This window comes from Miscanthus floridulus, chromosome 18 (genome assembly GCF_019320115.1).
Source record: "Miscanthus floridulus cultivar M001 chromosome 18, ASM1932011v1, whole genome shotgun sequence".
NCBI classification, from domain to species: domain Eukaryota; kingdom Viridiplantae; phylum Streptophyta; class Magnoliopsida; order Poales; family Poaceae; genus Miscanthus; species Miscanthus floridulus.
Genome location: NC_089597.1, coordinates 123,292,626 through 123,311,289, shown reverse-complemented (window position 1 = coordinate 123,311,289; position 18,664 = coordinate 123,292,626). Strand labels below are relative to the sequence as shown.

Below are 18,664 nucleotides of genomic sequence, written 5' to 3'. Positions count from 1 at the left end.
CCACACCCCTCATAAAAGTGGCACTTAAGTTTTTTTTTAAAAAAAAATTGAGGAATAGTTGTGTCGACTATATATCTGTGAGAAGAACAGGATGTGCTTCAAACAATATCACAACCAAACAACATAATAGTTGACGTTAGTTTTAGTTGATACTGCCATACTGGCATCCAAGTTGGACGATGATGTGAGGGTTTCTTTTGCAGATTCCACTGAAGATGATGCTGATGGGCAAAATTGTTTGAGATTTTGAGTGCTCAAATCTTAAGACTTTACTCTCTCTGTTTCAAAACACAAGTTATTCCAGTTTCATCCGAAGTCAAATTTTCATAACTCAGAAAAAAATATAATCTTGTTGAGTAGTGCTTACAAAAGATAATTTTGCTAAGCGAAAATGGTAAGGTAGTAAAACTTGGTGTTTTTGTGATTGAGATGGAGACAATCAAACACTTCTCTCTTTTTTTACTGCCGTTTCGCTTGTTCCATGTCAACATATTTGGCGATTAGTTAGGAGACTTTAGTAAAGAATTAAAACCGATAATCCTTTTAGGGGAGATAATTCAGGTTTTTTGTTGGATCTACCCAAACCTTGTAACATGTCAACATATTTGGCGATTAGTTAGGAGACTTTAGTAAAGAATTAAAACCGATAATCCTTTTAGGGGAGGCCGGCCGCTATGTCAAAGAACAGTGGCGAAGCTAGAGCAAACTAGAAGCGGATGCACATATCTTGTGGGTGCATAGACATGTGTTTTAGGGGGTGCATATATGGTGAAATTTTAACCAATTCTATTGCTTTTACAATTTTTGGGGTGCCTTTGCATTCCCTCCTCATAGTGTAGCTTCGCCCAAAGAAGGTATTCTTCTTTTTTTTGCAGGTTTTATTATTCTGCTAGCTGATGCTCCGTACTTGGTTTATTCTCGAGAAATCGTACCCATAGGAGTTGATTGTATCAGCGGCACAAATAGTTGGTGAGGGTGGTCAATAGCTTTTCTCCTAGACACATGGGTCTCAATCTAATCAACTGATCAATACTCACTAGATTGTGTGTTTTTATTATACACCCACGTCAAAAACTACTTTTTTTAATTAAGTCTTTACATCACTCGATGTATTTGCCCTTGGAATCTTGATAGCTTCACGATGACATAAAATCTCAAAAATAAAAGAAATGCAATCTACCTAGTGCCATTCAGTCAAGCTTATTTTATATAATTTATCGAGCCATTCATGCATCCCATAATTAATTCACTGTTATGGCTGCTACATGCATCTATAGCCGTGTCGTAACAAGCCATCATCGTATAATAACCTATAGTTATCTCACGGTAACTAGATATCATCTTGGTGTGCATGCATGGCGGCCCGCAGCCCTCTGTTTAGGACAGGCGTGAAGAGACGTGGAGGCTATAAAAATAGTGGGCCCGCCGGGTGGCCCAGTTCGTTCGATCTTCGTCGCCTCGCGTGGCTATAAAATGGCAGCTGGCTCGTCTGCACAGACTCACAAGTCACACACACAGCAGTTCACGTACAGTCACAGATAGTCTTCTCAATTCCCATCCATCTCTCGCCGAGCTCGATCTCAGTCCAGCGCGCTATCGCCATGCGTCCACTGCGCTCCCCCGTGCCGGCCAAGGCGCTGCTTGCGCTTGCCGTGGCACTGGCACTGGCCGCCACGGCGTTGGCCCGCCACTCCCACACCATCCTTCCGGCGCCGGTGGAGCGGGCGGACGAGGAGGTGCGGCGTATGTACGAGGCGTGGAAGTCGAAGCACGGCCGGCCGCGCGGCAACTGCGACATGGCCGGCGAGGAGGACCGGCTGCGTCTGGAGGTGTTCCGCGACAACCTGCGGTACATCGACGCGCACAACGCGGAGGCGGACGCGGGGCTCCACACCTTCCGCCTCGGCCTCACCCCCTTCGCCGACCTCACCGTTGAGGAGTACCGCGGCCGCGCCCTCGGCTTCCGCGGCCGCCGCAGCGGCGTGAGGGCGGCCAGCAGGGTCGGGAGCGGCGGCGGCACCCGCTACCGTCGTCCCCGCCCCCGCGGCGGCGACCTCCCCGACGCCATCGACTGGCGCCAGCTTGGCGCCGTCACCGACGTCAAAGACCAACAACAATGCGGTCCGTAGCCTACTGCATCGTCACCATGCGTGCATGCTGCTCTGGGCCTCTGGCTACGGCTAGCTCGCCGAACTAGGCGGCATGTTCTCCGGCGAGAATTTGCAGCTATTTATCTGATGACTTCTGGTCCGGCGCCGGCCGTGGAACATGCATATGTGTTGCAGGTGGGTGCTGGGCGTTCTCGGCGGTGGCGGCCATCGAGGGGATCAACGCGATCGTGACGGGCAACCTCGTGTCGCTGTCGGAGCAGGAGATCATCGACTGCGACACGCAGGACAGCGGCTGCAACGGCGGGCAGATGGAGAACGCCTTCCAGTTCGTCGTCAACAACGGCGGCATCGACACCGAGGCCGACTACCCCTTCATCGCAACCGACGGCACCTGTGATGTCAACAAGGTACGGTCGGTACGGTACTGTCGTCATCATCAAAAGTGAAGCTGCTTGCTTCATCATTAGTACTAATACTGGAGAGATTGTATATTAATTGTTCGATGCAGGAGAACGATGAAAAGGTTGCCACCATAGATGGGTTCGTGGAGGTGCCAAGCAACAGCGAGACGGCGCTGCAGGAGGCGGTGGCGATCCAGCCCGTCAGCGTCGCCATCGACGCAAGCGGACGTGCGTTCCAACACTACAGCTCGGTAAGCATGCTCCCGGAATGGAACGGAACGGAACGGAAGGCGGCGGAGTAGTTGAGATGGAACCGGTGCATTCCAAGATCAGACGATGATCGTCAGATTGGAGGAGAAACTGAACTGTTGTCTTGTAACAATCGCAGGGCATCTTCAACGGGCCGTGCGGGACGAACCTGGACCATGGCGTCACGGTGGTGGGCTACGGCAGCGAGAACGGCAGGGACTACTGGATCGTGAAGAACTCGTGGAACACTGACTGGGGCGAGGCCGGCTACATCCGCATGAGGCGCAACGTGCCATGGCCCACGGGCAAGTGTGGCATCGCCATGGACGCGTCGTACCCGGTGAAGGATACCTCCCACCCCGCCACGGCTAGGGCAGCCATGGATGTGCTCAAGATGGTTCTTGCTTAGCTGGCAGAGAAGGCAGCCGGTTCAACTGGAGTCGCTTCGATCATCACTTATATAAAATAAGAAAAAAAACTGAAGTTGCTTGTTTTTACTACTAGCGTTGCGCTGAGGTGTGATGCACGAGGATCTTGTTGAACTTGTATGGCGTGGTAAGTTAATAGTGTGTTATTACGTATCTTTCTTGAGTGCTAATGTAATGAAGTTACAAATTACAAAATAAATAAATAAATAAATAAATAAATAAATAATGATGAAGTTGTTTGTTTGTGCTCGTGGGCTATCTCGGCTTTTCATCGTCGCGGTCTTGTGGACACCGTGTCAATCGGGACCAGCCCAATAAGGAGCAAGGCCACATGGCCCAAGGAAAATGTCACCTCGGAGGGCATACAAGGGGAGCCGACTAGCCGAGCCAAGGAGTTGGAAAGGGTCACAGGTCTAGAGGCAGGAAGCCCCGCGCCGGCGCCTCTCCATCCGCGACGGCGGCGGCCACCTTGGGTGCATTGCATGGCTGGAAATGATGCCTCATATAAGAATGCAATGCACTGCTTAAGCATGCAATCCTATCCAGTTCTATGACATAGGATGAAAAGAAGACTGAAAAATCGCAACCCGCTTCGCTAACAGATAGTCAAAATGAGCATATCACTATATCAGAGTTCAGACTTGCTATCACCTTGGGTTCAGGGCTGCTTGATTCTGATGCAGGAAGTGCAGACAATTTCGTTTCTACAAATGGCAAATTGGCTACAGAAAATGGTGCACGTAAAGCAAGCAATTTTGTTTCTACAGATTGCAAATTGACTACAGAAATTGGTGCGCGTAAAGCATCTGGGGCAGCAATTCTAAGATCAGCGTAACATTAATCCAGAATCAAGCAATGGATTCATACCTTGTCCAGAAAAACAAGAACTATCATTTCAAATAATCTGAGATGCTGAGTTGCTGACAATCGACGAGGGAAAATCGTGTAATACTCGGGTATAGTGATATTTGTTCTAAACTAGTCATGTTCAAAGTTTCTTTTCTTTCTCAATTCAGCCTCTAATATAAATACAACTTAAAATTACTAACCAATTAGGCACATATTTGCATATCAACAGAAGATTGCAGTGGCACTACATAATGTTCAAAGTTTGTTTTCTTTCTCAATTCAGCCTCTAATCTAAATACAACTTAAAATTACTAACCAAGTAGGCACATATTTGCATATCAACAGAAGATTGCAGTGGCACTACATATGCGACCATTGCCAGCACAAATGACATCTTGAAAAGCAAACTGAAATGATAATTCATGTAGACACCTATACATTGACCTGAAACATACAGCAGTGTATATATATCAATCAATCTAAATCCAGCCAGAGCACCCAGCATGACCGAGGTTTCAGTAGCAGAATTGCATAATATCCTATCCCCAGGCTTAAACCGAGCATTACAACACAAGCAGAATTACTATAGCAACATGCCAAGAAAAGATCAGATAGCCACGAGGATACATCCACTTCACAAGCATGAACGTAGCAAATAACAAGGATACATCCAGAAACCATGAACACACACAGCCTGATAGCCACAACTTCAGGGTTCACTTATTCTTCATTCCATAGTTCGACCAAACTGCTGCACAGCAGCAAGCGTTCACAAATAACCAGACAACATAGGACTCAACATAGGACTATGCATCAGACGGGCAAACAAGAGACAAGACTCAACCAGGACTCGGACCACAGGACACGAAGACAGACATCCTCCCAAATTGGGAGACCACAAGGCACCAGCAAAGATGAGTCGCTGCTGGTCCGGGGGATGCCCTCCTTGTCCTGAATCTTGGCCTTCACATTGTCAATGGTGTCCGAGGACTCTCCAGAGTGATGGTCTTGCCAGTCAGGGTCTTGACAAAGATCTGCATACCACCCCTGAGCCTGAGCACAAGGTGGAGTGTCGACTCCTTCTAGATGTTGTAGTCAACAAGGGTACGGCCATCCTCAAGCTGCTTGCCAGCAAAGATGAGAAGCTGCTGGTCCGGAGGGATGCCCTCCTTGTCCTGGATATTGGCCTTCACGTTGTCGATCGTGTCAGAAGACTCAACCTCAAGCGTGATGGTCTTGCCAGTGAGGGTCTTGACGAAGATCTGCATGCCTCCCCTGAGCCTGAGCACCAGATGGAGGGTGGACTCCTTCTGGATGTTGTACTCAGCAAGGGTGCGGCCATCCTCCAGCTGCTAGCCGGCAAAGATGAGCCTCTGCTGGTCCGGAGGAATGCCTTCCTTGTCCTGGATCTTAGCCTTACATTGTCAATGGTGTCCGAGGACTCAACCTCAAGGGTGATGGCCAGAAATATAATATTTAATAGCTTTGAAGTACCATAAAATCAAGTGTAAAAATCGAAACACATGATATACAGGGCTACGACAATTTAGCAAAAAGCGCTACATGAGTGACATAGAGTATCCAATTATGCAATTGTGCAGCTGTGCAGCAGTATCAACAAACGCGATGACATAGAATCCGTAATGAAGCTATTTAATTTAATACTACCACAGCAATCAGCTATCATAATGAGGCATACAGATTGCTTGGTTGGAAGCCTCCCAGGCAACCAACCACCAGGCAGCAATCGTGTCCCTGTCCCCAGGCAACCAAAATCAGACGCTGGGGATTCTGCGTGTGCCAGACAAGGTTGTCTGGTTAGCAACCAAACAAGTTCAATAGCCACATCATACGTATGAGCATAAATAAGACACTGATCTTGATGAAATTATATGAACAACCAGCAATCAGGAAGTATCCTCTGAACAGCAGGATCTAGATGAATCGGATCAACAATCTAAACCAAATCACATAACCCAATCGTGATCCAACAATAAAACGCAGGTACGGCAGCAAGATGACACGCATGCCAACATCAGCCCAACCCTAACTGCGAGGGAGCCAACCTGTAGAACCTATCATATCTGCCCGTGCTCGAACTCTTTAACATGCAAAATCACGAGCACATATCAACACCAATAACCTCATCACAGCCCGCAGATCTACACCTCTACCCACAGATCAACGTCAAAAGTCTCATCACAGCCCGCGGATCTACACCTCTCCCGCAAATCGACTACAGATTGCAGAGCGCGAGCAGTAATAGAAGCCTAAAAGCATCGCCTGACGACCTAGCCAGACCAGAAATCGACTACAGATTACAGAGGTTTAGCAAATCACGGATAACCATAACCAGAAACCTATTCTCCTGCAACAGACACGTGAGAAAATTTTAGAATTCCATCACACAACATCTATCATTAGTGAAGGATTGATACTTCCAAAAGTGTTTCTTAGAAGCAACAAAAGGGACAGAACAACATACAAACCTGCTCCTCTACCATAGAGCCTGATATTGATCCAATAGCCCAGCAGAGAGTATTAAGATTATTCCAACTCCAGTCTTCTCCATTTAATTGCTTGCTTAGTTTCTTCAACATCTGAAATTCCAGAATAAATTACCCTAAGTGCTGGACTAAATTCACAAACAGCAAAAATAGAACAAGAACCGCTATTCACCATGCTTAAGTTAATGAATATGTTTCATTCATATATAATGTGTACACCCTGTGTACGTTCTATCCTATAGGAACTTTACTATAGAAATTCGATAGGAATTGAGTTGTTATGGTAAGTTAATACGGTTCGTTATTAAACCGTGGATTTGAATTCGCCTTCATCACAGCTACAGTGAATCAGGCCTTCTAACCATGAAAGTACTAACTACAATGTAAGCGCCACAAGCCACTTTTGAAATTAACTAATTGTTACAAGCTTCATTCATGTAGTATTATTTTCTGAGCAAGGTAAGCATATTGTAGTATTAATTACATATATGTTCTTAAACATAAGTATCCGTGAGCATACCTGTTGCTCTGTATCCTCGTGATCAAGATGAGATAAATAGATCAATGTTTCCCTCATGATCTGATATTATTCAAAACAATGGTAATTTCCACGTCAGTCAGAAGGTTACAAAGCTTATAAAGCACAGAGCATATGAATGGTGGGGTGGTAGGAAGGCAATCCTTTTACTAACCTTGTACTGAACAAGAACATCGTTATCTTTCATTGTCTCACGTACAATATTGCCATTTTCGTCTTCAACAATAAGTACTTCCTCAGGCTTTGCCATTCTACAAATCATCAGCATCCGTAGTTTTGAGAGTGGACCAGAGTAAAGCTGTCGCCTCTGTTGAACAGCAGTTCCAGTCCCATCTACCATTCCAGGAACCATCTGTGCCTACAGTATAGTTTTAATGAGATTCAGAATTCAGAACAAAACACTATAATTAGAGAGCATCAAAGAAAGAAAGAAAAAAAACAGATCCCCAAGAAAGGAAGTCTATATAGGAGCAACTAAAGGAACAAAAAGGGAAAAGGATGCTAAAGAAATGTCACAACAATGTATGATAACAAAAGTAGAAAGTCATTATTCATTTTATTCAGGTAATGTTCCAAAAGATGAACAAAAATCAAATAAAAGCACCTGAAGCCCCATCATGCTTACAGTTGCTGCAGGTTCCATTTGATTGTGTGCTTCAAATAGCTCTAAGACAAACACATTCCAGTAATCCAAGCAAACCTGTAAAGTTTCATAAGAAGGCCTGTAAATTATCCAGTGTTGTAAGGTGGTCCTTACACCATATTTCTATGACAAATATACTTCAGCATTCCTACCTTAAAAACCTCTGTATCATCAACATATGAAATTCCAATAAGGTACTCGAGACCCATAAGCAAAGCAGCAGCATTTTCTTGAGTTAGTTCCAGTATACGCATGTGATTCTGCATTTAGCACGAAAGGGAAGGGGTTAGACCAATTGGAGACTCATTTGTTTTTATGGAGTATGTTGAAACATCGGTTTCTAACAAGCGTGAGAAGTGGGCGGAGGCCTTCGTCTTAGGTTGGGGTCTCCGCCTGAGATGGGCGGAGGCCTGCCTCCGCCTAAGACGGGCGGAGGCCCCCCAACGCACGCCTGTCGGACAAGATCCCTCGACGGAGGTTCCAGGTAAATCGTTGCTAAACGAGGGACTTAGAAGGGTTTTGCTAAGTGGGAATAAGAGAAAGGGGCGAAGGCCTTCGGCTTTGGCCGAGGCTCCAGTCTCTGGCTTTGGCTCAGGCTTGCCTGAAGAAGAGAGTGAGGATCAAGTACCGACTCATAAGAACTAGGGTTTCATAATTGCTTCACCAACCTCCCCCTCATAGTTACAAGTGTTCCCTATTTATAGGGCTCAACTACCACTTTGCAGAGTTTACAACAGTGCCCCTCAACTGCTACGGTACATTCCAGGAATATTCCAGCCCTAGTGTCTAACCTCAGGGGTGTTCTCATCACACCGTCTCGCGATGTCTTCATCTTGGGCCTAAGCCGACGCCCACTAGAGGCCCATCAACTGTCCTCACGTACGCCTCGCTGACCTGATCGTTCCTTGATGGGCCTCCGCTGCCCTAGGGAACACCTTCGCCATGATTACTGCGCTTGGCCTCCGCTGTCTCGGGGAGAGCCTCCACCGTCCCGGGGAGAAACTCCACCGTCATTCTTGTACTGGGCCTCCACCGTCTTGGGAAGAGCCTCCGCTGGCTAGGCCTCGCCGTCTTGGGGAGAGCCTCCGCCGGCTAGGCCTCCACCGTCTTGGGGAGAGCCTCCGCTGGCTGGACCTCCGCCGTCTTGGGGAGAGCCTCCGCCGGCTAGGCCTCCGCCGTCTTGGGGAGAGCCTCCGCCATCTTGGGGAGAGCCTTCGCCTGCTAGGCCTCCGCCATCTTGGGGAGAGCCTCCGCCGGCTGGGCCTCCGCTGTCTTGGGGAGAGCCTTCGCCTGCTAGGCCTCCGCCGTCTTGGGGAGAGCCTCCGTCGGCCGGGCCTCCGCCGTCTTAGGAAGAGCCTCCGCTGGCTAGGCCTCCGCCATTATTCCTTCATCAGGCCTCTTCGAGGGGGAGTTGACCCATACTCCGTATGGGCTCCCCCAACAGTAGCCCCTCAGCTACTAGGTTATGGACGGTACTACATGACCTGGTAGATGTTCATACAAGAAGAGGCACTATACAACCCAGATCTTGGTTGCGAGGATTGCCCTCCGCAACCCGTTCATGCACGCCTCGCTAAAAACTCCATCCCAAAAACCTTGTGGGAAAAAAGGGCATGGAGAAAAGAGCACGCGCATGACTCTAACCTATACATGCACTAATTCCTTAGGCTTTCAGCTCTGGGTGCCTTTATCTTCCAGATTTCTTCATCTATGGCCTTCGGCTCCTACTGCTGCTTCTATGGCATGGTTCATCGGCTTCACTCAGTGCTCTGGTCTTCATTTCTGGGACCTTCACGATGCGTAGGTCTGTATCCTTGAGGCCTTTGCTTCTGATGTCTTTTTGGCGCGCAGGTGTCTCTCCAAGGCCCGATTGTATGAGCCTTCGCCTGTGTCTCTTCTCGGTGCAGAGGTCTTCACCTTCGGGTCTTCTACCATTGGTGTCATCTCGGCGTGCGGGTCTCCACCTCCGAGGCCTCCCCAGGTCTTCATCTCTGGGGTCTTCGCCTCTAGTGTCTTCTTGATGCGCTGGCCTTTGCTTCCAAAGCCTTCGTAGGTGTTCATCTCTGAGGTCTTTACCTCCGAGTCTGGTATCGTCTTGGCGTGCTGGCCTCCGTAGGCCTTCGACTTTTCTTTGGGCGGAGGTCTTCATCTCCGATCCTTCTTTGGGCGGAGGTCTTCGACTTTTCTTCAGGCGGAGGTCTTCATCTCCGATCCTTCTTTGGGTGAAGGTCTTCGTCTTTTCTTCAGGCGGAGGTCTTCGTCTCCGATCCTTCTTTGGGTGGAGGTCTTCAAATAAATCTTCATTCACGAGCGCCAGACAAAAGGCCACACGCTCCTGAGTGGTTGGTCCTCCGGTGCACTCCCCTAGCCCTTCTTGGCTGGCGTTTGTGGCCGAGTTTTTAGCCGCGATTGGTGTAGTCGACGTAGTCATAGTAGTCGAGGTAGAATGTTGTTCTGAGGCCTTCAAACCGTTGCTCACGACCACCAGGCAAAAAGACTTGATGCCTCGGAGAAGCTGGTCCGCGTGCTTCCCTAGCCCCTCTTGGCTAGTGCTCGTGACCAGGTCCTTAGTGACGCTTGGTGTAGGCAGCGCAGTTATAGTAGTGGAAGTAGGTGTTCAGAACCAAGTTTGCCGATGTAGACGTCGATGAAGGTGTTGTAGAGCTTGGTATCAAAGGTGTCGACGGAGGTTCTTGGCGCCTGCCTCCGCCTAAGACGGGCGGAGGCCCCCGAACGCACGCCTGTCGGACAAGATCCCTCGACGGAGGTTCTTGAGCCATATTGCAAAAGTTGTTTGACAGAGGCGATGTTGTTGTACACGATGAAGGTGTCGATGAAGCCCCTCATGCCGTCGCGTTGGTGGAGGCTAGTTATCATGGTTTTGCCAAAGGTCCTCCTGCAAAGCTGCTTGGCGAAGGCCAAAAGGTGTTTTTGGCGGAGGCGATGTTGGTGAAGTTATCGAAGATGGTTGTGGAGCCCCTCATGCCGAAGAGCTTGGCGAAGGCGATGCCTACATAGACGCTGACGCCGCGTGTCGAAGGCCAGAGAAGTCGTAAAAATGCAACTGAGTTGATCTCCTGTATTTTTAGGGACTTAGGTTGGGCATTATAGCTTCATCGAATATCGACTTGCTTTGCAAGTCTTTCGACACCCGGAAAGGCACTGGCTTTCCCACTAGCTGCAAAAGATGGTTAGTCATTTATATGATACGTGAAGGTAGCACGAGAGCCTTAGCTCTGTGACCTGGTGCCCGTGTTGGTTTAGGACTTCTTCCAGGATTTGATGTCTCAGCACGACAACCTTAGCTTCGTGACCTGGTGCCTGTGTTGTTTCAGGACTTCTTCCAGGATTTTGATGTCTCAGCATGATAGCCTTAGCTTCGTGACCTGGTGCCTGTGTTGTTTTAGGACTTCTTCCAGGATTTTGATGCATAGAGTCATGGCGCCCGTGTATTCTTGGGACTTCTTCCGGGTGGCCGGGGCCATGCATTGCAATGTACTTACACAATATATGTATGCGATGATGAGAATGATAGCATTTGCGCAAAAATATTTAAAAGGTGTAAAGTTATTATGCATCCTGCAAAAATGATGGTAAAGTTTGAATAAAAGATAAGCTCTGCATTATATGAGAGGGTTATAGTTCAGATAGCTTGCGAAGGCTATCATTTGAGGACCTGCATGGGTATGGATGTAACTAGTATTGAATATATAAGTAATCAGTTCCCTACGAAGGTTATACACAATAACATTGTGTTGATGCATATTATAAATACTTGAGAAAGAGATTGAATAACACAACCTGCAAAAATGAGAGAAAGTGTTAGCGTTAGACAGCTCAAAGGTTTAGTCACTGCCGAAGGTCTATTGCTGATGAAAACCAACTGACTGATGAAGGCCAGTAACTGACAAAGTTTGCTAACTGTCGAAGGCCTATGACTGATGGAGGTTGCTAAAAACCAATAATAGGTGAAGTCCACTAACTCATGAAGACCATGACTGTCGAAGGTCCAAACTGACGAAGGCCAAAGACTGACGAAGGTTGTTAACTGATCGAAGGCTGATCAGCTAACTGATCGAAGGCTGCCCACTGACTGATGACGGAGGCTGTACTGATCGAAGGCTGCCCACTGACTGATGATGGAGGCTACACTAGTCGAAGGCTGCCCACTGACTGATGACGGAGGCTGCTCTGATCGAAGGCTGCCCACTAACTGATGATGGAGGCTGCTGACTGATCGAAGGCTGCCCACTGACTGATGACGGAGGCTGCACTGATCGAAGGCTGCCCACTGACTGCTGACGGAGGCTACTGACTGATCGGAGGCTGCTCATTGACTGATGACGGAGGCTGCTGACTGATCGGAGGCTGCCCACTGACTGATGATGGAGGCTGCACTGATCGAAGGCTACCCACTGACTGATGATGGAGGCTGCTGACTGATCGGAGGCTACCCACTGACTGATGACGGAGGCTGCTGACTGATCGGAGGCTGCCCACTGACTGATGACAGAGGCTGCGGAGAACCAATGATAAGGTGCACTGACATATAATGAAGACCCATAATCGGCGGAGGCTGTAGAGATACTTACAGCGCTGGTGACTGCATGCTATTGAAAAAGAGATTCGACAACAGTTGAAAATTGTTTTAAGTTAGCCGGGTCGGGGCCAAGCATGTATAGCCACTCAGGCCATGTTTTCGATGCAGCGAAGGCCACAACAAGTTTTTTGGTCACATTGGTGACAAGTTGTACATGAAGGTTGGTTTATGAAATTTGCCTCGAGAGGCAGAGGTTAGACCAAGAATGTGTAAAAATAAATGTCAAGGTCGAAATTTGTTAGGATTATAAGCTGAAGAAAAGTATTCTCTTATGCTATTTTGATACCTTTGGTGTTGTGGTTCAAGAATTCGAAGTTGCGCAAAGTTAAGCAACTTAGCTGCGGTTTGTGTCGAAGGTCAAATCCTTCGTTGCCAACATGTTGGGCCGGCAGCTGCGGATAAAAATTTGTTGGCCCCCTTCACTTCTTGACGTGGTTGGAGTTGTTCTGGAGTTGTGGCGAAGGATATAGCCTCCACGGGGGCATGGTTGGTGTGGAGTCTGGGAGCGGAGGTCTGTGGCAGAGGCCCGCCTGGCTGTACCTTCACCCTTCTGCGTGTGTTCGGCCTTCGACCAATGCAGTGCCAAGGAACAAGCTGCGCATGCACACAGAGCACAAAAGCTTGCAAGGTAATCTGGTTAGCGTGCGGAGGTTCCGTAGGTGGGGCTGCTCATTTAAGACCCATGTGCCCACGAAGGACACGACGATCTCAATTCAAGAAGGTTAGCTCATGTGTATGTATATGAAGTTTTTTTGTACGAAGGCTTATATTAAGGTGGGCAGCATACTTATCTTTGGGCAGCAGCATTGATTGGAGTTTTGCATGGTCATTCGAAGGCTCATGCTCAAAATAGATGGGCCAAACATGATACGAGCCGAAGGCAAAAACTAGCTAGAGTCATAGGCTGCCAAAAGATGTCTTCGTGTACAGCTCCGTATACTGCTAGGAGAATGGAGAGTTGGAGACACACATACACCAAGAGCCGAATATAAAAACACAAATGGCGAGAGGTAAAGCCTGATGTGATAGCTCTGTCAGACTCCAGAGACAAACAGAATTCCAATTAACCAGTCAGGCTGACAGCGATGATTGTTATGGCCTTTGCCCAGCAGTCGATGCATTGCACACTTCATGCATGGTCGAGCAGATGAAAAAACAACCTTGCCTTTGCGTCACTCAAGAAGTTATTAGCAAAAATAGAAATAAGAGCAGAGTGTGGAGTTATCAAAATATAAAAATGTGAGCAAAGATGAAATCAGAGTGTAGTGCTGCTTTTATTTCTTGAGGCTTTCTAATCTTTGTAGAAACTTTTTTAAGTAGTAGCGGCCGAAGGCTTTAGGATTTCGGCTAAAAATTCTTTAAGGAGGTGTAAGTATGTCGTACACTCATACCTTCGCCCAAAGGTTCTTACCATCCCTTGAGGTTCACTGCCAGTCCGCTAATGAAGTCGTTGCTACAAAGGCTAAGCCGAAGACGGTGCGTTGACGAAGGCAGGTCGGAGAAGGTCCTCTGATGAAGGTCTAGCCAGAGAATGTCGGTGATGAAGGCCAGTGGCGACTGGTGAAGGACGGGCCGGAGAAGGCGTGTCGACGAGGGCTCCAACTTCTAGCTCTGCAAAAATTTTCGTGCCGAGCACGGTGGGCGCCAGTGTTGAAACATTGGTTTCTAACAAGCGCGAGAAGTGGGCGGAGGCCTTTGTCTTAGGTTGGGGTCTCTACCTAAGATGGGCAGAGGCCTGCCTCCACCTAAGACGGGCGGAGGCCCCCCAACACACGCCTGTCGGACAAGATCCCTCAACGGAGGTTCCAGGTAAATCGTTGCTAAACGAGGGACTTAGAAGGGTTTTGCTAAGTGGGAATAAGAGAAAGGGGCGGAGGCCTTCGGCTTTGGCCAAGGCTCCAGTCTCTGGCTTTGGCTCAGGCTTGCCTAAAGAAGAGAGTGAGGATCAAGTACCGACTCATAAGAACTAGGGTTTCATAATTGCTTCACCAACCTCCCCCTCACAGTTACAAATGTTCCCTATTTATAGGGCTCAACTACCACTTTGCAGAGTTTACAACAGTACCCCTCAACTGCTACGGTACATTCTAGGAATATTCCAGCCCTAGTGTCTAACCTCAAGGGTGTTCTCATCACACTGTCTCACGATGTCTTCATCTTGGGCCTAAGCCGACGCCCACTAGAGGCCCATCAACTGTCCTCACGTATGCCTCGCTAACCTGATCGTTCCTTGATGGGCCTCCGCCGCCCTGGGGAACACCTTCGCCATGATTACTGCGCTTGGCCTCCGCTGTCTCGGGGAGAGCCTCCACCGTCCCGTGGAGAAACTCCACCGTCATTCTTGTACTGGGCCTCCACCGTCTTGGGAAGAACCTCCGCTGGCTAGGCCTCGCCGTCTTGGGGAGAGCCTCCGCCGGCTAGGCCTCCACCATCTTGGGGAGAGCCTCCGCTGGCTGGACCTCCGCCGTCTTGGGGAGAGCCTCCGCCAGCTAGGCCTCCGCCGTCTTGGGGAGAGCCTCCGCCGGCCGGGCCTCTGTCGTCTTGGGGAGAGCCTCCGCCGGCTAGGTCTCCGCCGTCTTGGGGAGAGCCTCCGCCGGCCAGGCCTCCGCCGTCTTGGGGAGAGCCTCCGCTGTCTAGGCCTCCGCCGTCTTAGGGAGAGCCTCCGCCGGCTAGGCCTCCGCCGTCTTGGGGAGAGCCTCTGCTGGCTGGGCCTCCGCCATCTTGGGGAGAGCCTCCACCGGCTAGGCCTCCGCCATCTTGGGGAGAGCCTCCGCCGTCTTGGGGAGAGCCTTCGCCTGCTAGGCCTCCGCCATCTTGGGGAGAGCCTCCGCCGGCTGAGCCTCCACCGTCTTGGGGAGAGCCTTCGCCTGCTAGGCCTCCGCCGTCTTGGGGAGAGCCTCCGCCGGCTGGGCCTCCGCCGTCTTGGGGAGAGCCTCCGCCGGCCGGGCCTCCGCCGTCTTGGGGAGAGCCTCCGCTGGCTAGGCCTCCGCCATTATTCCTTCATCAGGCCTCTTCGAGGGGGAGTTGACCCATACTCCGTATGGGCTCCCCCAACAGAGTATCTTCATATACATCATCTCTTTCTTTTCCTAGTGCTTAAAATGACAAGCATCAAAAGCTGATGAAGTAGAATCTGAAGTATGGCATATTGCATATTAGTTACAGAACTTAGAAAACAATCTACAAATCCATACAAACAATTGTCTATTACTCTAAATTGATCTTGGGAAAATTGGTTTCATAGCATCAAAAGAATGCGAGAATCGGAAAATACCACCGAAAGTTCGTCGTGCCATAAAATACCATTGAAAGTGAGCATTCGTTCCGCAATCTAGCACTCTGTTACTTTCGCTGTTAACACCGTTGAAAGTGAGCATACGCTGAAGTCGAAGTGGATGCCATGGGACTGCAGCCGCCTCGTCTCCTCCTCTCTGTTCCGCTCCACCATGTCCATGTCATCTTTGACCTGCACGGAGTCGTACTCGCACGCTTGAGCAGCATTCGTACCACTAGGCATTCTCTAGTGGCCACTGGCCAGTGCAGCAGTGAACGGACCTTGTTGAAGTAGCTCTTCACTCTGTCGAGCTACGGCGAGATGGGCCAGCGGTGAGCTTCCAGCATTTGAGCCTCGATGCAGTGCCGTCCAGCTTGGAGTAGAGCGCGGCTGCCGTCCTCAGCACCTCCAACTTCTTGGAAGGGAAGCCCTCGAACCTGGCCAACACCTGCAACGCGTACATGCATGCCGACGGCCACGAGTACATCGGCACCTGGAGGGCCGGCAACATGCACGCCGACGGCGGGATGTACATCGGCACCTGGTGCGAGGAGGCCGGCGTCGTGCACGCCAACGACGTCTACTACCCGCCGTCCGATGGCCCCACCGTGCCCGTGCCCCGTGAGCCCTGCGACCCCATCATGGTGCTGCTCTAGGAGCTGGAGGTGTGCGAGGGCATGAGCCATGGTGCAGCTCACGTCTAGCCGCCCTCCTGTTCTCTGTCGCACTAGATCTTCGGCGCATTGTGGAAGTGCCAGCCATCGTCCATCAGACGGTGTCACGGTGACGAGGTTGCGATGCCTCACCAAGATAGCACAGCGAGGCACACTGACACAAGACATTGCAAAGTTCGGACACCGGCGCCTGGGCTGGAGGAGGATGGGCAAACCAGCAGCAGCAGGCATGAACCCCACATATGCTGTTGGCGCCGCCACCGTCCCCCATGCCCGTTGTTGGCTTGCCCATGCTTCTGCAATCCTGGGAGGCAATGCAAGATGGCCACACCGCCGTAGTAGTTGTGCAACCTACAGTCGTCGCACAGCCTTCTGAGGCAGCACCGACGACAGCATCGAGAGACACCACGCCCGTCAGCACCAGCATGGAAGGCTCTACGAGCTCTGCATCACTTGAAGCTGGTCAACCATCCATGGATTCACCTTCACCCAATGGGAGTACGTAGCCATTAGTGCAGGACAGCAATGCCATTGTGCCAAATGTGTCGCCGCCGCCGCCACTACCGGCGCACAGAGATAGATTTCAAGAGGTGACGTCTACGGACGAAGCTGGGCGGGTAGTGCCAGACGCACCACCTCCGCCGCTGTCTATAGTGCAAGGGGCACCGCCAGCCACCAAGGTTAAGTCAGCGCCCCCTGGAAGCATCTCCGCAACACCTATCCTTGCCTCGGACACTGCCGCCTAGCACTCCAGCGCCGACGCCCTACGCCGCCGAAGACGCACTCGCCCCGGCTCGTCGAAGCTACCTCCACCGAAGCTGCGCCGCACCAGCGTGCGACTCCACCCACAGCCGCCAGCCGCCGAAGCTCGCTACCATGACCCACGGGCAATGGGGCCTTCCCGCCGCCACCCCGCTGCCCGGAGCTCCCCGCACTGGAGCCGAGTGCGGTTAGCACAGAGCACCCGTGCGCATCGAAGCCGACGCCACGCCGAAGGCCGGAGCTGAGCGCCGCCGGCACCAAGACAGTCGCCACCACCGGTCTGCTCTCTCCTTTTCTCTCTGTCTGCTTGCCGCTCAGACAGGTGCCGCTAGTGGCGCTGTGCGTGACCGTGCTGTCATGGTCGCGGTCTAGGAGCGACCGATGATTCTTGCACCGAGTACCAGCTCGCCGGACTCCGCCAAAACGAGCGCTTTTGGCTTTCTCGCATGGAAAAGGACGACGTGTGCATGCACCAGCCCAATCGATCTGTGGATGTCCTATAAGGACAGCCGGCTGCTCGGCGTCCACTAATGTGCGTGCTCTCCCAAGAGGACGGTGGAGACTCACAATCCGTTGCTGTCCACGGGTGTCCAATCCGGCATTTTCGCTCACGCTGAGGCCCACGATCGACGTAGTTACCTGCCCCCGCAGCTTCTGGTTGGCAGCACCCATCTCGGACGCGTTCGCAGTCGGCCAGCCGTCGACCACAGCGTCGAGGCCCACCAAGAACCCACATAGCTCGAGAGGTCGCGGGCGCCGCACGGCGCCACTAGCAGCATCACCACTGCTCTGCTCGCCATGTCACAGGCATTCGTCCTTTTTGGCTTCAGCAAACAGTCCGGCCGGTGAGTAGTAGATGGATGGAGGAGAAGAAAGAGCATACGTCCTAGGCTCCCAGCGGGTGGAGACAGACGCCGTTAGCTCCGAAGGTGACGGAAGGTGATGGAATGCTACTTTGAGTTAACGTTTGCATCTTTGAATGGTATTTTACGTGACATGGCTCTTTCGATGGTATTTTCTGATTCTTGTGATCTTTCAATGTTATAGAACCAATTTTCCCATTGATCTTATACTAGACAAGTACTAGTATTCAGGGGAGAAAGACCTTACCTTAAAGAAGGACGTGAAGAAGAGTGCGAGATTTTGTATAAACGCATGCACAAATGAACAAAGTGAGAGTGATATAAAATTAGGGGGAGCATGAATCATGGACTCCTAGAATATACCACTACACAAGATAATATGGTTTCAGGTGTACCTGCTCTTCAGTGGAACCATTAGCATATGCGTCTGGGATTTTTTCAGGAGGGAGAATAGCCTATATGCAAACGGAACAAAAACTTCAATAAACTAAATCTGTGGACAAATGAATTACTTGCACAGTATTTTTTACAAACCTAGTCAAAGTTGAGAAAGTTTGACCTGCACACATCTCATAACGACTTATATTTTGGGGCAGAGGAAGTATATGCTAATGGGAGTAGTCAACTGGAAGTCGTGATGAACACAACAATACTTTCATATTATATGCTAATTGGAGCACGAAGAAACGTAGGGGAATGGACCTATATACGAATGGTGGGAATATTCGTTTAGGAAATTACAGAAGGTTCACTAGTCTCACCATG

General features: G+C 50.2%; 3 protein-coding genes across 3 annotated transcripts; 1 reads left to right on the top strand and 2 right to left on the bottom strand.

Annotated features, from left to right (window-relative positions):
* Window positions 1–1,521: 1,521 nt before the first annotated feature.
* Window positions 1,522–3,355, top strand: LOC136521255 (cysteine proteinase COT44-like). The gene is made up of 4 exons (XM_066514957.1): window positions 1,522–2,121; window positions 2,286–2,518; window positions 2,620–2,763; window positions 2,901–3,355. The coding sequence occupies exons 1-4, from the start codon at window positions 1,602–1,604 to the stop codon at window positions 3,168–3,170; spliced, it is 1,167 nt and encodes a 388-aa protein (XP_066371054.1). The 5' UTR covers window positions 1,522–1,601; the 3' UTR covers window positions 3,171–3,355.
* A 239-nt stretch (window positions 3,356–3,594) lies between these two features.
* On the bottom strand, window positions 3,595–5,306 carry LOC136524555 (uncharacterized). The gene is made up of 3 exons (XM_066517880.1): window positions 5,147–5,306; window positions 3,831–3,995; window positions 3,595–3,737 (listed from the first exon to the last, which is right to left on the bottom strand). The coding sequence occupies exons 1-3, from the start codon at window positions 5,304–5,306 to the stop codon at window positions 3,595–3,597; spliced, it is 468 nt and encodes a 155-aa protein (XP_066373977.1).
* Window positions 5,307–6,469: 1,163 nt separating this feature from the next.
* LOC136522350 (protein EXPORTIN 1A-like) lies at window positions 6,470–18,243 on the bottom strand. Its single transcript, XM_066516180.1, has 6 exons — window positions 18,147–18,243; window positions 7,879–7,986; window positions 7,688–7,783; window positions 7,238–7,441; window positions 7,066–7,125; window positions 6,470–6,638 (listed from the first exon to the last, which is right to left on the bottom strand). Exons 2-6 carry the CDS (start codon window positions 7,978–7,980, stop codon window positions 6,492–6,494), a joined length of 609 nt encoding a protein of 202 aa, XP_066372277.1. The 5' UTR covers window positions 7,981–7,986; window positions 18,147–18,243; the 3' UTR covers window positions 6,470–6,491.
* Between the last annotated feature and the right edge of the window lie 421 nt (window positions 18,244–18,664).